Source organism: Mus caroli, unplaced genomic scaffold, assembly GCF_978045245.1.
Source record: "Mus caroli unplaced genomic scaffold, Mus_caroli_1 scaffold_15, whole genome shotgun sequence".
NCBI classification, from domain to species: domain Eukaryota; kingdom Metazoa; phylum Chordata; class Mammalia; order Rodentia; family Muridae; genus Mus; species Mus caroli.
In genome coordinates, this window is record NW_028227270.1 from 64,535,024 (window position 1) to 64,551,068 (window position 16,045).

General features: G+C 53.1%; 1 protein-coding gene across 1 annotated transcript; it reads left to right on the forward strand.

Annotated features, from left to right (window-relative positions):
- The first annotated feature begins 493 nt into the window (after nt 1-493).
- Pitx1 (paired like homeodomain 1) lies at nt 494-6,627 on the forward strand. The gene is made up of 3 exons (XM_021180701.2): nt 494-956; nt 3,041-3,276; nt 5,083-6,627. Exons 1-3 carry the CDS (start codon nt 788-790, stop codon nt 5,623-5,625), a joined length of 948 nt encoding a protein of 315 aa, XP_021036360.1. The 5' UTR covers nt 494-787; the 3' UTR covers nt 5,626-6,627.
- The last annotated feature ends 9,418 nt before the right edge of the window (nt 6,628-16,045 follow it).

A 16,045-nucleotide genomic window follows, 5' to 3' on the forward strand; every position in this document is an offset into this window, starting at 1 on the left:
CACTCATTCTAAGTTGTTCTCCAGTGGCTGGGAACTTGAGGCGGCCCAGACAGGAGTTGACTCTCAGCGAAACAAGTCACTTGGGGCCCCCAAGGTGGGCACCAGCCGCCCGGGGCTAGCTGGCCAGATGCGTTTCTTTTGTGCGGCCAAGGGAGAAATCCGTGTGTCACCCGGGAAGGAGGGAGAGGCGCGGTGAGGCCGCGGGAGATAGGGGGAGGTGAGGCGGCGGGAAGGTGGCTGCGACGGGGAGGGCGCAGGCGAGGCTGGGAAGGAGGGAGGGAGAGAGAGGGAGGGAGGGAGGACGGCGGAGAGGGCGCGGCGCGGGCGGCTCGGGGCTGGATTCCGCCCGCGCCCGCTCCCTCGCTCGCTTGCTCACTCGCTCGCGCCCTCCCTCCTTCTCTCCCAGCCCCCTCCCACCGAGGCCCACCCCACCCACCACCCCTGGCGCAGGGACTGCTGGAACCTGGCGGCGCGCGCTGTCGTTTTCAGACAGACTCTGCGGGCTCCGACCCGAGCCTTAGAAACCGGCCTCGAATCGGAACTAGGGCCCGGGCCGGCCGGGCAGCTGAGGCCGGAGCGGCGGGAGCGCGTGGCGGAGCCCCGAGACCCGAACCCGGTCCCGCAGCCCGGAGAGGTCGATGGAGCTCGAGCGGCGTCGCTGTGGGCGCGGGCAGCCCTGGGGGGCAGCCGCTTAGGCGCCACTCTCTTGTCCCCAACAGGTCGCAGCCTGGGCGGCCGGGAGCTCCCAGCCCCGGCCCCTGGAGCGCCCGTTGCGGTCCCCACCTCCATGGACGCCTTCAAGGGAGGCATGAGCCTGGAGAGGCTACCGGAGGGGCTGCGGCCACCGCCGCCACCACCGCACGACATGGGGCCCAGCTTCCACCTGGCCCGCGCCGCCGACCCCCGGGAGCCGCTGGAGAACTCCGCCAGCGAATCCTCCGACGCTGATCTGCCAGGTAAACGCGGCTCCCCCAACCCGCGGCGGGCATCCTGCCTCCGCGCACACCGGGCGGCTTGGCATGCAGCCGGGTCCCCTCTGCATCTCCACAGCGAGGAGCTTTCTTTTTCTTCCCTGGTCTCGACCTGACGATGAACACGGAAATTTACACGCGCGTTCTCACGCACACGCGAAGTCACTTCCAAACAGTCCCCACACGCCAAGCCCTGAGTGGGACTGGCAGCCCCTCTGGAGCAGGAGCAGATAGCACGCGGGAGAAAAAAGTTGAGTTTTCCCTAACTGGTTGCTGAGGAGCCGCTGGGGCTCAGGGCGAGAAGCAGATGTGCAGGGAATAGAAGGGATGGCCAGACAAAGTGCCCAAAGAGACACCTTGACAGATGGAGAAAAGAATCCTAAAAGAAGAGGTGGGGTCACAGAGCAGGCTAGAAAAGAGGGGTCCGTAAAGCCGGGCTCGAGCTCGGAGGACAGGGAGAGCCAGCCAGCTAGGAGGCGCGGCCTGACTCCCGGCAGAGCCGGCAGAACCCTGCTGCAGCGGGGATCCTGGCCCACGTGGACACCTTAGCCCAGAGCCACCAGGGGTCCAGCGAAGGTGGGTTCTCAACTCCACAAATCCTCCAGTTGTCTTTTTAAAAAGAAAACAAAACAAAACAACCCCAATCTCTTGAGCTGGGCCCGAGACTGGGTGGCTTCGGCCATGTCCGTTTCCAGGCCTGTCCTGTCTTGGAGCGGCTGTGCGCGGGGGTCCCAACCCCAAATAGTCACAGATCTCCAGGCTGCCTGGAACAGCCATCCCCAGCCCTGGGCATCTCTTCCACGTTTATTTAATCGGTATTTGTTTCTGTTTTGCATCTCTAAGTGACTTTCTTCCAGCCTCTGTTTGCTTGGTTAGAAAACAAAGCTCTGACTGTACTTTTGTTTTTAGAAGTTTTAAGTGTGGTGTTTGCTTTAAAAAAAAAAAACTGTAGAGATTGATTTTTCAAATCAAATCTACAGGGATAAATTAACAATTTTAACTGTATGCTTCCTTTGACACAATTCATTAGGAGTATTTCTCTGAAATTTAAAAGAACCTACATGCCACAAGTTACTTGGAGAGATTTTTTTAAAGTCAATTCAAAATGGCGCATTTCTCTGAGATTGCCCCCCCCCCAATCCATTCGTAGCAGTTTTATTTTGCGAATTTAAATCGTCTCGCTGTAATGGATTTATCTAGGGTTTGGAAAGTATCTCTCCCAGTGTTTGTGTGAGGGAGTCTAAAATTTATCTGCAGTGATGCATAGATTCTTTTTCCCAGAGAAATGGCCATCTGACTGGAGTTTATACACATTTGGCTGTGTGTTTAGTTTAGGGGTGTGTTCACAGAAACGGTTTTGACTTCTTGATCTACATTTGCTCCGGTTCTGCCTGCCTGGCCCTGAGGGTTTGTGCACCTTTCTGTTTCTAGGGAGAGAGCTCTGAGCTTTTCTAGGGCTCCGTCTTGGTTTGTAGTTCCTTTGCGTTATGTCTGAATGTTATTGACTACTGTGTGCATCTTGAGTAGCTTTAAAGAGACAGAGAGGCCCGGGTCACTTAGACAGAATATGTCTGTCTAGGCTGCAAATGGAGGGTTTTCTAGACCTCAGAATCCGAGGCCGGTAAGGCTGGGATCCAAGCTAAGTTGCGGCTCTGACACAGCCCTGGCAAGAACAACATTCCAGGCAACTACATGGCTCTTACCCCACAGATATGCTAGCTTCAGCTGGAAAGTTTTGATGCCCCAGGAAAGCTGAGGTGTCCGCTCAGATTTAGACCTTCAAGAGTCTCAGCAGGGCCGCAGCCAGCGCGAGCTGCAGAAGCAGGCCCTGCCTAGCTGGGAACCCAGGCCCAGATGGGGCTCCCGGGCTCTTTGCGGCGGCACGCCAGATCTAGGGGTGCTTACTGAGGACCGGCACCCGACCCGCCCTTTCCAGCGGGGAAACAGTTCCCAGGGCCCCTGGATGGAGGGAGGGAAGCCACCGCTGACGGCAGGCGCTTCGGTGGAGCCGGGACCAGGCGCGATAGTGTTAGCCCGAGGTGACTCGCGCCCATTCCTACCTGCTGCAGACAAGGAGCGCGGTGGGGAAGCCAAGGGGCCAGAGGATGGTGGCGCGGGCAGTGCTGGCTGCGGCGGCGGCACAGAGGACCCAGCTAAGAAGAAGAAACAGCGGCGGCAACGCACTCACTTCACAAGCCAGCAGTTGCAAGAGCTGGAGGCCACGTTCCAAAGGAACCGCTACCCCGACATGAGCATGAGAGAGGAGATCGCGGTGTGGACCAACCTCACTGAACCGCGAGTGCGGGTGAGCGTGGGGCGCATGCAGAGGGCTACCGGCTGGCACTCAGTAGCTTAGACTTATAACTCTGACCTCGCGGACCTTGCTTCCTAGGAGACCCCACTTTAGGCCCCAGCCAGCCACCCGCGTCAGCCAGGTCCCTGGGCTACTGCTTTCTGAGCCCTTTTACCTGTCCCGCAGGAGCTACTGCAAGCCCCTGTCGGAAGACCCTATCCCTGCCCTGAACCCTGTCAGAATTACTCAGAGCTGGAGATTGGGCAGAGGATTCTCTGCCGCTAAGGACCTCGGGAGCTTTAAGCCTTCATCCCCTGGAAAACGAAAGGGAAAGACAGGTCGTGCCTGGCTGCCTCAGAGAGGCCTGAAAGGTGCTTGAGTTGGGGTATCTCAAACTTCTTGGAACTATGATCTATTTCCCTTCTCCAAACTGTTTTTGGAATAGTCTCCATCTTTTCTGGCCAGTCAGCCAGGTACTAGCTGGATCTTTGCCTAATGCCCTTTCCCGCTGTAGGTCTGGGGTCATGTGGAGCGGGGACGCTGATAGTGAGTGGCCCTTCCACTACACTTTACAGACGTAAGGTCCCAGACCCAAGGCCACACTGTATTCTGGCACCTTCCACAGTTCCCAGCAAATGCTACTGGCTCCTTCAGGAGAAGTAAGGAAATCATTTCTTCCCTGGGTGGGCAAATATTTAATCAGACTGGGAGCACTTCTCAAGCCAGACCAAAGTCCCACCTGCCTCACAGAGCCCCTGCCATAAGCCCAACCTTCAGCCCTCCCCAGTGAGGCTGGTCCGACCCAGTGGGAGCCTGGACACAGCAGACCTTCACCCTGTAATTCGGAGCTCACTAATCCTGCCCAGGTTTATGGGAGTAGGGATGGTGTGGGGTTGGGTAGATAGCCTGGGAAAGGCTGGGGTACAGGGATCCTGGTCTGGAGAATGAGCTAGGAGGTCAGGGGGCCAATGTTGGGAAGATAGGGGAAGTCGGGGAAGACGTGGTCAGGGAGAGAAAAGTGGTCCTTACCAAAGTTTTTAGGAGAAAACAGAGGTGGAGGTTAGAGGGAAACTAGTAAACTTACAGAAATTAAATATTTGCAGAGAAACGTATTTGGATTATATTTAGGTAGCAGGAAAGAAATTAAATATTTAAGGGAAGCAAAAAAGTTGGGCATTTAGAAAAAGAAAGGATCGACTATTTAAGGGAAACAGTGAGGGTCAGATATCTGGAAAGAAGGGATAAACTAAATATTTAGAAAAGAATAAAATGGGGGCAAGAAATAAAGAAAAAACCAGACGAGTTTAGAGAGTCAAGAAGTGGACAAAAATTTACATTTTGGGAGGAGAAAAATTATTAAATGTTATAAATGCCGGTGAAAACAAAATATTTGAACAACGAAACTCGTCTGAAAAATCGGAAATGGTCAGTTTTGGGGAAGAAAAATACTTTTTGTGTTTGAGGGAGACGAAAAAGATTGAACTACTAAGAGGGTGGTGGTACCCCATTTGGAGAGAGATGGCAGAAAGAAGACAGGTTGGGAGGGAGAAAAGAAAACGAATATTTGTTCAAACAAAAGTGAACCCGAGTCAGAAAAAGAAAATAAATTTAACTTGGGGAAGAGGATAAAAAAGCGGGGGAGGTGTGGGGGAAGAGGAGAGGGCTCGTATTTTCTGGAGACGTGAAGGGAACCATTACGGAAAATCTCGGCAGAGGCCGAAGAAAATACTGGGTATTAGGAGAGGAGGCTGCAGAGTTAGGGGTGAGGACCCTTCCTGGCCACCGCGGCCCTGACGTTTCTCCTGCTGGCTTCTCCAGGTCTGGTTCAAGAACCGCCGAGCCAAATGGCGCAAGCGGGAGCGGAACCAGCAGTTGGACCTGTGCAAGGGCGGCTACGTGCCGCAGTTCAGCGGCCTGGTGCAGCCCTACGAGGACGTGTACGCCGCCGGCTACTCCTACAACAACTGGGCGGCCAAGAGCCTGGCCCCGGCGCCGTTGTCCACCAAGAGCTTTACCTTCTTCAACTCCATGAGCCCGCTGTCCTCTCAGTCCATGTTCTCGGCCCCCAGCTCCATCTCTTCCATGACCATGCCGTCCAGCATGGGCCCGGGCGCCGTGCCCGGCATGCCCAACTCGGGCCTCAACAACATCAACAACCTCACCGGCTCCTCGCTCAACTCGGCCATGTCGCCGGGCGCCTGCCCCTACGGCACCCCAGCCTCGCCCTACAGCGTCTACCGGGACACGTGCAACTCGAGCCTTGCCAGCCTGCGGCTCAAGTCCAAGCAGCACTCGTCGTTTGGCTATGGCGGTCTGCAGGGTCCGGCGTCGGGGCTCAACGCTTGCCAATACAACAGCTGACCGCCCCGCCTGGTCCCCGGGGCCGCCGGCCAGCAAGGCGCACAGAAGGGAGCGCGCGGGAGCACGCGGGGCGCTCGCAGCTCCTCGGACCTCACCTCTGCGCAGCCCCTTCCTCCCCACCCCGCCTCCAGGTTGGTTTTGTGTTTGCTTTTTCCGGACCCCCTCTCTATCCCCCAACGAATGAAAAGAAAAGAAAGCAAGCCAAGGGAGGGGGTCGGGTGGGGAAGAAAGAAAAAAAAGAAAAAGAAAAAAAAGACGTTGGAGAAAAATGCAGGAGGTGGGGGTAAGTTGCAATGTCCCTGGCGATGGCGCAGATGGTGCGTTCAAACCCCGGATCCCAGCTGTCCACTACACCAATGGGACATGGCAGGGAGAAGCCAGCGCTAGGAGAAGATGCCGTGTGTCCCCGCCGGAGCGCCTCAACCCGTGAACTGAATGTAGGGAACCTGGAGGCCCTGGGATCGTTCACCCGGTCAAGAACCGTGGCGCCCTCTCCTAGCCCGACCCGTCCGAGTGCACGCAAGCGCGGATCCCTGTTGGAGCTTGCGCCTGGCTGAGGATGGCTGAGTCGCCGGGGATCCGGCCTTTGCGCTGAATTAGCCTAAGGCCCCGGGATGCCAGGAAGAGCCCAGCAGCACTGAGCTCTGGAGCCGCACACTTGAGGCCACTGAGCCGCAGCTGGCCTCGGCCAGCCGGCAGCAGGAGGAGAAGGGCTCAGTTCTGAGTTCCCCAGCCCCAAGCTTAGCCGCTAGCCCGGCCCTCTGCTCCACTCTGGGTCCAGGAGGTGGCCCAGCGAACATCCCCCTTCTCCACTGTCCGCCTGCCCGTGCAAGAGTCGAGTCAGGAGAGCGAGGGGCCACAGCCCCAGGGCCCCCGCCCACTTTGCACACCCGCTCTCCGGCCGGCGCCCGTTTACAGCGTCCCTGTGTATGTCGGACTGACTGTATAGAATTATAAATCTATATCAACTTGTCCATGTACGTCTATTAAAACCATAGTCGGAGCGTGCTAAGCACCACTGAGCCCTAGCTGCTTCATTCAACTGAAGGGGGAGGCCGACACCGAACTGAGAACTGAGCCTCCCTGACCCGGAGGGCGGTGCGGGGAAGACCGGGGCAGGGGTTCCCCACCCCTATTTCTGACCAGCTCCTTTGCTCAGCCTCTCAGCGAGGATAGGCGACCTGGTGGAGACACCTCTGCCCCTCTAGACACCCTGAGTTCTACAAGCTTTGCCGGCTTGATCCTCAGATTCCCAGGGTGTTGTGAGAACACTTACTGACCTAGATCATAGGGGCACACTCTCTGAGGACCGTTTAGGGCTGGGGCTATCTGTTCTCCCGTGGCCCCATCCCCTCATGCCCTTAGAGCCCAGCTCTGGGCACCGGATGCTCCACAGTCTGGCCGGACTCCTCTGCCTGTTCTCCTAGTGCCCCAATTACTTCCTAGCTTCCACCTAGGGGCGTGCGACTCTAAGAGAAAGTGTCCACTCAGGCTCACTTCTCACTTCTCCTCTATCTCAACTTATGGAGGCTGCTGGCCGCCTCTGCCCCCCACCCCCGGGCTTTTGGAAACTACTGAACAAGACCAGCCTGTAAACTGCCTGTAAAATTCTGCTTCCCTTAAGTAAGTCACTTCTAATGGCAAAACAAAATGTTTGCAGCTGCTGCGGGGGAGGGAGGAGGGGCTCCCGCTCCACTTCAGTATCACCTTGTGGTGGAGATTGGCACTGCCCTGGAGCTGGACTCAGGCAAGCCCTGGCTGGGATGGGCACAGCCACAGGATTAGTCACGAAGGAAGAGCGATCTCAAACCAGGTCATCACCGACCTGGCTCTGTTCTGCAGATGGAACCCAGGCCCTGGGAGTCTCTAACCCAGCCAAGGTCACACTAAGCAAATAGGCCTTGAGATTCCAAAGCCAGACATCTTTCCACAGGTCTTCTCTCCCTCAGATGAACCCATGGAGAGGCCCTCCTTGGAGGTCAGGTCAGCCCGAAGCTATGGAACTTGCAGTATAGGCCTCTTCGATAGCCAAGGCCAGATACACAGGCTGGGGGAGAATGGAACGGGAGGGAAGTTTGGGGTAGGGGGCTGCAGCCTGGCCACCCCTCCCCCAGCAGCAACTGTCCCCAGTTTCCTCTCTCTGGAAACATAAACAAGATCACATCTGGATTCACAGAGTGCCTCCCCCAGCCCCACACATTTGCCATGGCCTGTGGGTTCTGGTCTCACTTGAGGCCAGGAGGCAAGGGAGACATAGGAGACTGGGGCTGTAACAAAGTGGGAAGCAAGCAGAGAGAAACACAAAAGCCAAGCCCAGGTGAGAGGGAGCTACCACACAGGGTGGAGAATCCATGTGTCTGTGGGACCAAGACCAGACAGCAGCAGATGGTAGAGGACAGAAGTTGTCCTATGATGACCCTTTCGTCCATCCTGAGCCCTGGCCACAGAGCTGACTGGGGTGTGAGGCCCACACTGGGTGGGTGAGCGCACATGGCTGCTCTGACACAAAGCATGCCGCCCCTCCCTCCTGCAGTAAACTCCTGGGGGCTAGGGAAGACTGTCTGAAAGTCATAGTCTCCAAAAAAATAAAAATAAATAAGCTGCTTGTTCGGCCAGAGGGACATGTGGAGGGGACAGTCAACACTGACTCTGATCTTGTTCTTGGTGCTAGGGAGTGGGCAGGAGAGAAGTCCTGGCCCCACTCTCGCAAACAAGTAAACACATGTTCAGTGTGTAATTACAAAGTGTGCTCAAGAAACACCGAGGCTGTTAACAGGAAAAAGTGAGAGTCCTACCTTCAGCAGGGTGGTCAGGCAAGGCTGTTCGGGGGGTGGGGGGTGGCCTCACTGCTACCCTTAGTAGCAAAGACAAACATTGATTGAACCTGCATAGGTCCTATGCTGTATACACATCTGATTGTTGAATCCCTTCGCCTGCACAGAGCCCCGTAGGAAGGGTCCTTTTTATTTCCTTTCCCTGGTGAATCCCAAGAGCTTAGATTGCCTCACGTGGTCAACTTAGAGCCAGTGCCCACTCTTTATCCCCTACACTGGGCTGCCCCTGGCCACCCACTAAAGGGCAACACAGGTGACAGAGAACTACCCTTCTCCAAGTCAACAGCGGTGTGGCTTTGGGCTTCCCTAGTCCTTACAGAGCGAACACCAAAAAGGCAGCACAGCTTTGAAAGATTGAAAATCGGGGATAGGAGTGAAGGCCAATGAAGGGAAGCTAGGTCCGATCATCACTGTGTACAGCCCCAGGGACCTGCTCCCTTTCCAGCTAGATGATGCCCGTTGGACCACCTTGTCCCTTGGGGCCACAGGCTTCTGAGCCTGGCTACCAGAGTTGTTGGAAGGTATAGAGAAATCACAGTTAAAAGACCTGCCAGACTGGGCATCATGCCGGGAGCCCAGGCCCTGAAGGGTAACTCCTGTTGCCTGGGAGATCTCCATCTCAGGTGAGATAAACCACGTCACGACCGGGGGGGGGGGGGGGGGGAGGCGATGACCTTCGACCTCTGCATTTGGAGGCTTATTATCTGGCCACAGGAACTTGTACTGTTGTCTTTGAAAGTGAGAGTTTGGGTTCTAGCCCCCACATCTGAGGTGACGTTAACATTTCTACCCCTCTCTGGCCTCTTCTATAAAAGAAACATTCATTCTCCTGTTTATAGAATTCTATGGGATCATACACATTAGGCTTCAATGAGGGTGCTGGTGTAGACAACGCACTCAATGCATAAACATTATTCCTATGAATAGCTAGGACTGTTATCAGTGGTATCACTGAAGTGTCCAGAATCTGGATGTCTTGTGCCCCTATCCCCACTTGGCATGAAATAGGGTTTTTTTGCCAGAGTTCCTTCCTGTTTTGGATGTGGGTTTTTTTTTTTTGTTGTTGTTGTTTGTGCTAGTTTGTTAGTTTTGTCTTTTTGGAAGAATACTGCTTTATTTTTTATAGAAAGGGTCCCATATAGGCCAGGTTGGCCTTAAGCACACCATGCCGAGGATGGTTTTGAACTTCTGATCCTGCGGAGTATTGGAATTACAACTGTGTGCCACCATGCCTGGTTTATGAAGTGACAGGGACCAAACCCAGGGCTCCATGCATTCTAGGCCAGCCTTTTACCAACTGAGTCACATCTCTTTATAGGGTCTCTCAGGGCCACAGGATGTCCTTGTGAGTCATAACTGATAATCCTGCTGACCACACTCCCCCTCCCCCTCTATCCCAGAAGACCTCCCAGTCTTAGACCCCAGTAGTCCAACCTAGGTGGGGGGCAGGTCCCCCACAATCTTCCCAAGGCCCCATCCTGGTCTTGAAACACCCAGAGGAACCAGGTTCAATCCCTCCCACCCACTAGCCTGCCAGGGAACCATGAGCCACAGACATGGTCTCCTCTGGGGGCTCCTGGCAGCCTGGGGTGAAACTGCCTGGCTACTTTCTGTTGTTGTACCACCTCACTCACTAATGCTGGGCGCTCACTGAACACCAGACCTCATTACAAACACTATAAGAACCAGAGCACCCGTCTGCCTTATTTCTCACAGGACGAGTTGGGAATCAGTTAAGTCCCCCAAAATAAGCCAACAAATATGGAGTAGAGTCAGACGTGAACTTAGGCTCCCTGGTTAGGTTCTACCCCTGTGGACTGTGCTCTGTATTCACATGACGTTACTTGCAGGTGGGAAAAGAAACTAAACCGCTTACTCCCTTGAAGAGGCTCTACTCATCTGGGCTCTGGGACAGACAGAAAGGGCCCTGAGCTCTAGGATTTGCTCTCCTGAGCCCAGGGCTACATGAGAGCAGCAGAGCAGCAGATAGTATAAGCAATGGTGACCAGGGAAAAACAAAGGACTCTGGGATACCAGCCCTGAAAACCAAGCATCCCCATCCCCGTGGTGTTGCGGCTTCTTTCTTCTTTCTTACACAGGGGTTTACAGCCTCTGTTCCAGAAAGCCCCCCACCCCCACCCCGCAGAGCTGTCCCTGGTCCCCATCACCTACCATCTTCTGTGCTATTTTGCAAGATCTAGATTTTTGTCTAGCTGGCGACCATTAACATGTTTCCAGCTGCAGAATAGCTGCAAAGCACCTTGGAGACCCTCAGACATCTGGAGGGACTACAGTCATGTAGGTGTGGGAGAGGGCAAGAGGCTCTGTTGACCCAGGCATGGCCCTGTGCTATCCTCCACCAGTGTGCACTACTTAACTCTTTCAATTCTCTCTCTCTCTCTCTCTCTCTCTCTCTCTCTCTCTCTCTCTCTCTCTCTCTCTCTTTCTCTCTCTCTCTCTCTCTCTGTGTATGTGTGTGTGTGTGTGTGTGTGTGTGTGTGTGTGAGAGAGAGAGAGAGAGAGAGAGAGAGGTAGGTTGGTCCAGGAATTTATCTCTCTGGATGCACACCTTACAGTAGGACTCGGATATTCAACTAGTTGACTACGGTGTATATGGCCCTATCACTAACTCCTACAGACTAGCATTGGCAACTGGGCAAGCCACTGCAGTCCCAGAGAACGACATAGGGACCTGAGTTACCCAGGCACAAAAGGCAACATGGAAAAGTGTCCTTCATACAGTACGGACTCAGTCAATAATGTGGTATAAAAAAATTGACGGGCCGTCCTCCCTTTTCCTACACTTGGCAATGCATCTCAACATTTCCTCCTCTTCCTCCTGTTCTGCCCCTGCCTCTCTATGCCTCCTTCCCTCTCCCTCCATCCATTCACCATTCATCACACACACACACACACACACACACACACACACACACACCAGCACAGGCAGCTTAGAAAATTTATATCCGAACAATAAAGAAACCTATTTAAAACATAGCCAAGAAGCTTTGAATTCTCTACAGAATATGACACAAATGGCCAATAAAGGGAAAGAAAAAGTGCCCAAATCACTAGTCAGAGACATGTACCTTAAAACCACCCTGGCATATCGACTCATATGCACAAGAACGGCTAGTACCTAAACCAAAACCTGAACACATCAGTGTCATGAGGAGAAGCTGGAATCTACTGCTGAGGAGACATGAAAGCATGAACTGCCAGGGGTGGTCTAGAAGCTTCCACAAAGCATTAAATCTCGAGGGCTGGGGAGATGGCTCAGTCATCAAGGGGGGGGGATCTGAATTCAATCTCTAGAACTCAAGGGAAAAGCATGGCATGGTGGTGTATCTGTGTAATTCCTTGGCAGAAATGCAAAGACAGGCAGATCCCTCATGCTCCGTAGCCGGCCGGCCTAGCGTACCTGTGAACACCAGGTCAATGAAAGATCCCATCTCAGATAAACAAGTAGCTCCCAAAGAACACCTGGGTTGACATCTGACCTCCACCAATGCACATACGCATGCATCTGCACACACACACACACACATATACACATACATACACATACACACATATCCACACATACACACATATATACACACACACATACACACACATACACACACATACACACATTCACACATAAACACAGAATTAACGTGATCCAACAACTCTCCTTCTGGGTATGGACTTCCAAGATCTGAAAGCAGGGAGTCAAAGAACTGTCTGTTCAGTCATGCCCACAGCAGTATCGAAACGTGTTCACAATAGCCAAAGCAGGAAGGAGGAGTCAGCCTCTGCCCATCCCCAGTGAATGGCTAAACAAAACAGCGTACCATACAATAGAATCCTATCCAGCCTCTAAGAAGGGAACACTAACACGAGGTAAGTAAAATCATCCAGACACGAGAGAACGGCTATGATCCCACTTATTCTCCGTACCCAGAATAGACAAGCTCATAGCACAGTGCCTTCCAGAGGCTGCAGAGAGAGGAACAACGGGGGAGTTTACAATGTCCTAAACGCAGCCTTTCAGAGGGGCAGGCGGGCGGTTCGGGAGACAGATACTGGTAATGCTTGACTGCCCAGCCATGTGAATGTACTTTTTGCCACTGACAGGAACCCACTAAAAAGATCAAAATGGTCACTTAATATGTTACTTAAATTTCATGGGAGAAAAAAAAAAGCATATCTGTGTTTATATCCCTGCCTTTTCCAGAGAGGTATCCAGATTCCTGGATCAGGACTCCCAGGGTAAAGTCGACTTCCAGAGCCAGCCCTCTGCTGCTTAGCCAGCCCTCCACTGGTTAGTTAGCCAGCCCTTTTCAGCTGGCAACCCTGGTGGGGTACCAGCAATAGGCTGCTCCACACGTGGTCCTCACTCCAAGTCTCCATCTGCTGCTGCAGCAGGCATGGCAGTAGGAACCTGTAACATTCCCTGGAGTGTCTGTCGACTGTGAGCAAGAAAAAGGATGGACATATAGAATACACCTCCTCGTCAAGCAAGAAAACAATGAGAAGAAACTAAGCAAGGCAGCTACACCATGATCGGAGAGCACGGGGCTACTTTACTGTCATCTGCACTCAGAGAAGTTCCAGCAAAGTGCTAATGCCTGCTGCTTTTGGAAGCTGAGAACTAAGGTTTTTCTCATTTGTCCTTTCTAAGTTTCTTTTTTTTTTTTCACATGTGTTACTTTTAAAACAATGAAATAAAGCGACAAATATTATTTTAAAAATGGAAAAACCTATAATCGGCAGGATAGAGCTAAAGGACTTCTGCCCAGTCCATGTGCTCAGCCCAAGGCACCTGCCCAGAGTGCAGCAAGCTGCCAGGCATCGGGGCTCACACACTGAATCCCAGCACTCAGGAGACAAAGGCAGGTGGGTCTCTGAGTTCAAAGCCAGTCTGGCTTACATAGAGTTCCAGGCCAGCCAAGGCTAGTAGACTTTGACTCGAAACATAATAAAATGAAATGTACTGAGTGCCTTGGGATTCTCATTTTGGGCAGAGCAGTGTGGTGTGAGAGTTATTGAGTAAATAAACACCAACCACAGGCCAGGATGAGAATCATGGGGAATGGCTGAGACGCTGAGACCGTGTTAATCTCTCTCCTCTTCTTGTTCCTCAAAGTCAACTTTATACTCCCAACTCAGTCACCTACCTGGCTACACACACACACACACACACACACAGAGAGAAAGAGAGAGAGGGGGGCAGTCACAAGCATGCATGCACACACGCACACACGTGCCTGCCAGCATCTTCACGGAATCTTTATGAAAAAGGTCCAAATTACCAAGGTTTTACAACACTACTAAAAATAGCCACTCTTCCTTAGCTTAACAAGTCTACCATTCCTAATTTCTCTGCCCGAGTAAGCTGAATTGAAATATTCCAGAAAGACATTTTTTACTGAATCAAGAAACCTTGCTCCCCTCCTCTCCCATCATGCCCTGCTTCCTGGTTTCCCCATTGCCCGCTTCTCCTCGCCACCATTCCAGGGCTCCTCTGCCCGCCCCTCCCTTCCCCCTTTTCACATCTCAGACACAGGGAGGAAGTCACAGTCACTTGAACTTGGCATGCATGCAAAATGGACCAATTTTTTTTAAGTGTTGGTAATTTTCAGGACAAATTATAGGGAGTTGGACTGGAACAACTCTGAAAAGTGGAGTTTTATGAGTGGAAAGTGGGCGTGCGCTGTACTTCTCTGTGTGCCTGAGACAGTGTGGCTTGCAGCACCATTATTGCTGTTATCACGTTATAATGTTCTTATTAGCCATCACAATCAGACAAAGCTTATTAACCCATTTAATTGAACCAGGCGTTGAACATCCCAGCGGCCTCATGGAAAGTGGCAAACATGCATGCCCCTGCAACCTCAGAGCGCCTGGGCACCTCTCTGCCTGCCAGGTTCTGACAGGCCCGCCAGGCTTTCCTCAGACCACTCCTGCCTGTGGTCTCTCTGGGAACTTCCCAGGGCACAATAGAAATGTTCACCCCCCACTGCAGCCTTTCATGCACACACATGTTCACAGATGTGTGCATGCACACGATAAAGGGTATGTCATATGAAAGTCCCCAACCCCTTGAAAGTATGGCCAAAGGTCCCCCACTCCCACCCCAAGCTAGCATTCCTGTTGAGCCACTAAGGCTGTTGTGGGGACAGCTACACATCTGTAGTTAAGCTGCCTCTGAGCTTCTTGGCTCTCTCCTAGTCCAGAGCCCGGAGGGACAGATGCAGCATCCCCACAGCTCATCATGTTCCTGAGATGTCCCTAGCCCCTCAAGGCAGGGATACCCACTCAGTGAGGACTGAAAAGGAACCTCGGGAGCCTGTGGGTGGGGGCAGAGACCCAGATTCCAGCCACTCAGCAACTGCCATTTCTTGGGGGAGCTTGGCAAGTTCGGTCTGTTAGGTCACTGGAACATTAGACCCTTGGTTCTCTGGAAGTCCTTGAGTTTCTCACTGGAGAGCAGGCCCTGGAGCCACCTGATGCTTACTGGAGTTTCCTATCGTCAAGTACATGACACCAGTATGCATGGCTTGGCTTGGCAGGGGTGGGGGTGGGGTAGGGGCTGTTGAATTCAATGTACAAGATTCATCCTCTTCACGACCTCTGACCCCGGCAGAATTTCCGAATGAGTAATCCTGGACTCCCCCCCCCCCGGAGGGGCGGAGTTCCCACTGACTGAGCTGGAATCCCCTCCCTTCTTCGAGATCACCTGAGTCCTAAACAAATAGAGTGTGGGAAGGCCCCACCTTGCTGCTTCCTTCAGCCAGCACTGGAGTGACCACCAAAGACAGGACAATCACAAGAGCTGAGAGCACACACTTTGGAGCCATGCAGACACTTAGGATAGCACACGGCATTGTTGTGTTGATATTCACTGCGGTGTAACCTGTGGAGTGCCCAGACCCATATCTTCCATGTGATCTATGGAGTGCCTGTGTCCATGTCTGTAATATGGGGTATTTGTCATCATGTCTATGACATTGTAGGCTCTAAATAAGCACTGGGTCTATGTGCAGCCATAGTTCTCCCTTGTCAAGATTCTAAAGCCAGCATCTCTCAGGCATCTAGCTCTTAAAGCCCAACCTCTCAGTCTACTCCCATATCCAGGTAATTCTAGAAGAAATGTCTACACAGAGAATGAGTATGGGGGAAAAATAGGAAAAGTCAAGGGTAAACAGGCAAGAAGGAAGAAATCCAAGGATAACTGGAGTAATCTGGGAAGACTTCGTCTAAGAGGGGGCAATGTAATTGAGCCTTGAAGGATAAGCAGGTGTGGGAACAAGTGTGCAGTTGAGGTAGATCTGAGCCAGGCAAGGGGACATCCCTGGAAGAGACAGAGAGCAGAACTAGGAGGTTTAGATGCCAGGAGCCAACCTTGAATCCTGCTACCTCCAGGTCACTGCCCCCTTACAGACATTCAAGGCCCTCAGGGTCCTACTGCAATCATCCACTTCCCCTCTACCGTCCCTTACAGGACCCCTCCCACTGTAAACTCCACGTGACCTCACCAACATACACCTCAGCCCTCGCCCAGCCTCTGCACACTCGAGCCTGCCTTCTTTCTGCCTGGA